The sequence below is a fragment of the Mandrillus leucophaeus genome, unplaced genomic scaffold (assembly GCF_000951045.1).
Source record: "Mandrillus leucophaeus isolate KB7577 unplaced genomic scaffold, Mleu.le_1.0 Scaffold206, whole genome shotgun sequence".
Taxonomy (NCBI): domain Eukaryota; kingdom Metazoa; phylum Chordata; class Mammalia; order Primates; family Cercopithecidae; genus Mandrillus; species Mandrillus leucophaeus.
In genome coordinates this window covers 622,012-627,501 of record NW_012102099.1, presented here as the reverse complement: position 1 = coordinate 627,501, position 5,490 = coordinate 622,012, and the positions used below count along the sequence as shown (strand labels likewise).

Genomic DNA, 5,490 nt, shown 5'->3' with positions numbered 1-5,490 from the left:
CTGCCACCACGCCTGGCTAATTTTTTGTAATTTTAGTAGAGACTGGGTTTCACCGTGTTAGCCAGGATGATCTCGATCTCCTGACCTCGTGATCCGCCCGCCTCCGCCTCCCAAAGTGCAGGGATTACAGGTGTGAGCCACCGCACCCGGCCTCCCATTGTTTATTTTTTAGTTTTTGACACAGGGTCTCACTCTGTCACCCAGGCTGGAGTGCAGTGGTGTGACTGATCACAGCTCACTGCAGCCTCTAACTCGTAGGTCCAACTAATCCCCCTGCCCCAGCCTCTCAAGTGGCTGGGACAGCAGACATATGCCACCAAGTTCAGCAATTTTTTTTCTTTTCCCAATACAGAGTTTTGCTCTGTTGCCCAGGCTAGAGTGCAGTGGTACTATCTCGGCTCACTGCAACTTCTGCCTCCCGGATTCAAGCAATTCTCCTGCCTCAGACTCCTGAGTAGGTGGGATTACAGGCGCCTGCCACCACGACTGGCTAATTTTTGTATTTTTAGTAGAGATGCAGTTTCACCATGTTGGCCAGGCTGGTCTTGAACTCCTGACCTCGTGATCCACCTGCCTCAGCCTCCCAAAGTGCTGGGATTACAGGCATGAACCACTGTGCCTGGCCACATTCGGCAAACTTTTAAATTTTTTGTAGACACAGGGTCTCCCCATGTTGCCCAGGCTGGTTTCAAACTCCGGGCCTCAAGCAATCCTCCTGCCTTGGCCTCCACAAATGCTGGGATTACAGGCGTGAGCCACCGCGACTGGCCCTATTCTTTCTATGTGGTGGTTTGGGGGGGAACCACTGGAAGGGTACCTAAGAATCTAACAACAGAGGTTACCTATTGGAATAGACTAGTGGGGGAATTAAGTAAATGGGAGACAAGAGAGAAGAGACCTTTTGTTTTAGACTTTTTTTTTTTTTCTTGCGATGGAGTTTCACTCTTATCCAGGCTGGAGTACAGTGGCACGATCCAGGCTCACTGCAACCTCTGCATTCCAGGTTCAAGTGATTCCCCTGCCTCAGCCTCCCGAGTAGCTGGGATTACAGGAATACACCACCTTGCCCGGCTAGTTTTGTATTTTTAGTAGAGACAGGGTTTCTCCATGTTGGTCAGGCTGGTCTCGAACTGCCGACCTCAGGTGATCCACCCACCTTGGCCTCCCAAAGTGCTGGGATTACAGGTGTAAGCTACCGCACCTGGCTTGTTTTACTCTTTTTTTATACTCTGATAAATGTACATATTCTATGACCCAGCAGTTCCATGCCCATGTAATTACCTTATAAATACACCTCCATATGTGCAAAACAACACATATACAAGGATATTCTGTTGTGGCATTATTTGTAACAGAAAAAGAATGGAAACAACCTAGACACCCATCAGGAGGAAACTGATTAAATAAATCATCCATTTGAAATAAAACGGTACATTTGTTACTAAGAATGACGCAATTCTCTGTGTTCTGATATGGAACGATTTCCAAGTTGAATGGAAAAAAGAAAGGTGCAGGACGGTGTGTACATAATGCTACCATTTGTGTGGGAAGAAAAGTGAAACTATATGCATATCCGTTTGCAAATGCAGTTAATGTCTCCAGAACACAGAATAAACTAATAACAGTGGCTGCTTCTGGGGAGGAGAACTGGGTAACTGGGAAACAGTGGTGGGGACGGGTTATTACCTTACACTATACTTTTTGAATCATGGGCATGTTTTATCTATTCAAAACTTTATAAAATTTCTGAGAAGGTATTTGCCGGGCGCGGTGGCTCATGCCTGTAATCCCAGCACTTTGGGAGGCTGAGGTGGGCCGATCACGAGGTCAGATCGAGATCATCCCGGCTAACATGGTGAAACCCTCTCTCTACTAAAAATATAAAAAATTAACTGGGTGTGGTGGCAGGCGCCTGTAGTCCCAGCTACTCGGGAGGCTGAGGCGGGAGAATGGTGTGGACCTGGGAGGCGGAGCTTGCAGTGAGCTGAGATCACACAACTGCACTCCAGCCTGGGCGACAGAGCGAGTCTGTCTCAAACAAACAAACAAACAAACAAAAAATTTCTGAGAAGGAGACGTATTGGAGGAGGAGGAGCAGGAAAAGTCACATGCTAGGGTGGGGGCTAAAGCCATCTGTACACAAAGCATTTCAATTTCACATGTTATGCTTTTTCCTGGGGCTTTTAACCTGAGTTTTCCCCGGAATTGCTCTTACGAATTCCAGCACTGGAACAGACACAATTTCACTGGAGACCCAGGATCTTCACAAAATCAGGAAGATAATTTTTAAAGACAAGAGCAAGCACTAGCTCTCTGCAAGGTACACCACTCTTTAATCCATGCAGTAGAAAGACAACTGGATCCAGACCTTTGCTTCAGAACCTTTTTATTCATCATCTAACCAACAGAAGAGGTTGGCTTGAGCTCAAACTAAAATGGCCTCAAAAGGCCTGCCTCGTTACAACATGACAGGGCAAAACCAGAAGTGGGGACAGAGTTTAGCCTCAGTTCTCTGCAGAGAAAACCAAGCATGTATTTACACACAGGTGCCTCATTAAAAACTGACTGGCAATGTTCCACCAGCACAGACCCAGAGTGTGCAGAAATCCGTGGGGGCTCTGTACACGTCATTCAGACAATCCACCGATTCCTCAGCCATAAACAAGCTCTTGTTTTTTGGGAGGAGGGTGATTAGCATGTTATCTTGAATGATGGCACCATTTATTTACTCTGGAACTTTGAAAGGGGGGTGACAATTTATTTTCTCCCCTGAATCTGAGATGCAGTGGCCTGCCTGTCACAGTATCTAAAATGTGTCCTGGAAGACAGATAGGTGGTGGAGGTTGCCCTAACACAGAGTTTACGGGGTAATTGTGTTGGGCTCTTTAAGTACTTAATCCTGTTGTTTTTCAGAAACCCTTTGCACCTGGGCTCCCAAGAAGCCAGCAGGACCCCATGGAGCATCCCACAGGCCTGTGAGTGAAGTGCCTCTCAGAGCAGTCACCCAGGGAAGGGAGGAGGGCAGGGAACGGGGCCAGGGGAGATGCAGGGACAGAAATCAGCAGAAACACTCCATGCTGGTTCTGACTCGCTCCATCTCGTGCAGGAAGCTGTAGAACTGAGGCAAGGTTAATTCTGGGGAGAGAAAATTCAGCTTCAGATAAATGTTTCCAACTCCACAGAATCATCCAAGAAAATTAATTTCCACGCAGAGGATTTTTTTTTTCTTTTTTGGCTTAGTACCTCTAAGCAGTTCTTGATGGGTAATTGATCATAATAAAGAACTGAGAGACTTGAATGCAGAAGGTTCTCTGCTCCATAGGAAAAAAAAAAGGGAGTGAGTGTTCAAATGGCACAGCTCCACAGCACAAAGAGATGAAAGGGTATCATTCGGGATGTTCAATGGGACTTCTACGGCAAGAGCTTCTTGCTCGTCAACCTTCTTCTTCAATCCCAGACATTCTGTTCCCTCCCTTTCCCTTTTTCAAAACGGCTCTTCAACTGTGGGGGCTCCAACCTGCCAATGGCTTTCTAACACTCCTTGTGCCATCTTTTAGGAGAGGAAAGGCAGTGGAACAGCTACTCCACAGCTGGCAATGACTGTTTTATAGAAGACATGATTTGTGGTGAGTGTCACCAGCCCCTGACTGCAGAGAACATGGAAAAGGTGAAGAGGTTCAAGAGGGAATTCAGACTCACCTATATACACATTTTCGGTTTGATTTCCTTTCTTAACCACCAACTTTAGCTGATGAAAGAAAAAGAAATAATTTAAATTAAAATGACAACTGGGCAAATAAATTAAAACCCTTTGACTTAATTAAGCTTCCAACCTGAGAGTCCTACAGGAGCAGTATGGATCATCCACCACTGAAAATTCTAACAATTCCCATGATTACAGGAACAATCACATGTCAATGAATCATACTAGGATCTATTCATCTGAAAGTAGGCATGTTAGTGACCACATCTGTAGTTGGCCACACTGCTCTGAGATAGATATATAAGGTACTTCAGTAAAACATCCATTTAAATGGACATTTAAATGGTTGGATATTTAACCCAATGTAGATTTGATAATTTTTAACCAAGTCAAAAATCTACCCATTTTCAAGGATCAGGAGAAGACTTACTTGTAAAAATATACTTCCCACTTTCTCCAATTCACTGCTCCCAGATGTCACTGTGACAAAAAAAAAAAAAAAAGAGAGAGAAAAATAACAAGTGACTGATTGAGGACTGACCCTGAAGACCCCAGTTTTGCAGTTGTCCAGCAGAAGCCATGTGGGGGCAAGTATGAGGGCAGCAAGGTGTACTTCTGGAAAGTCAACTTATCCAGAGCCATGAATTGAAACAGCTACCGAATGTGGGCAGAATACAAAACAGCAGGTGCTGCCTCAACAGTGCCTTCCCCACAGTGGCTGTGTCACAGCCTCTGCACCCCGACCCTGTACCACCCAAATAACCCAGGACTGGTTGTAACTAGTTACCTCCAAATTTCCACTCCATATCTATGAGCTGGTTAATCATCAGAGTCTGACCAATGGCCCACTGAGCAAGGGTGGGAGCATTCTGCTTCCACTGGAACAAAAGCAAAAGCCAAAGTCAATTACAATAGGAAGAATCTCCCCCTCTCCATCCTGCCCCAACACTGCAATATTTAGCATTGACACAGATAGTGGGGAGGGTGCAGAACAAGGGCTCAACCTATATGCACATACCTAGGGATGGAGGAGGGTACAGAGTGGCAGACCACAACATTAATGTTGTATTTTTCATTCCAAGATTTAATCCATCTTGGAATAAAAACTGTGCTGCCATCATACTGGCCCCCACATGGCTTCTACTAGACAATTGCAAAATTGGGGTCTTCAGGGTAAGTTCTCAGTCACTTGTTATTTTTCTTTTTGTCACAGTGACATCTGAGAGCAGTAAACTGGAGAAAGTAGGAGGTATATTTTTACAAGTAAGTCTTCTCCTGATCCATGAAAATGGGCAGATTTTTGACTAGGTCAAATAATGATTAGAGATGCACTGAATAGCGCTGGTTAATGCTGTGCGTATGACACTCGCTTGAAGCCAAATGAAAACCTTAGGCTGGGGAAATGATAATACTGATGGATGGTTTCGGCTTACTTGGCATTTTCCGTTGTTTTCTCTCTTCGTGATATAAAAGCAAGGGGCTGGGCGTGGTGGTTCACGCCTGTAATCCCAGCACTTTGGGAGGCCGAGGAGGGTGGATCACCTGAGGTTGGAAGTTCAAGGCCAGTCTGGCCAACATGGTGAAACCCCGTCTCTACTAAAAATACACAATTTGGCCGGGTGCGGTGGCTCATGCCTATAATCCCAGCACTTTGGGAGGCTGAGGCGGGTGGATCACAACGTCAGGAGATAGAGACCATCCTGGCTAACACGGTGAAACCCCGTCTCCACTAAAAATACAAAAAATTAGCCGGGTGTGGTGGCAGGCGCCTGTAGTCCCAGCTACTC

At 45.7% G+C, this 5,490-nt stretch overlaps 1 protein-coding gene across 1 annotated transcript in view; it reads right to left on the bottom strand.

The window, feature by feature from the left end:
• Positions 1–2,373: 2,373 nt before the first annotated feature.
• COMMD7 (COMM domain containing 7) overlaps positions 2,374–5,490 on the bottom strand; it is a gene marked incomplete at its 5' end in the record, with an annotated part of 37,745 nt that continues 34,628 nt past the window's right edge. Inside the window, 4 exons of the mRNA XM_011979874.1 lie at positions 2,374–3,135; positions 3,700–3,748; positions 4,134–4,183; positions 4,491–4,591. Coding sequence (XP_011835264.1) covers positions 3,059–3,135; positions 3,700–3,748; positions 4,134–4,183; positions 4,491–4,591 — 277 coding nt within the window. The remainder of the gene's footprint in view (positions 3,136–3,699; positions 3,749–4,133; positions 4,184–4,490; positions 4,592–5,490) is intronic.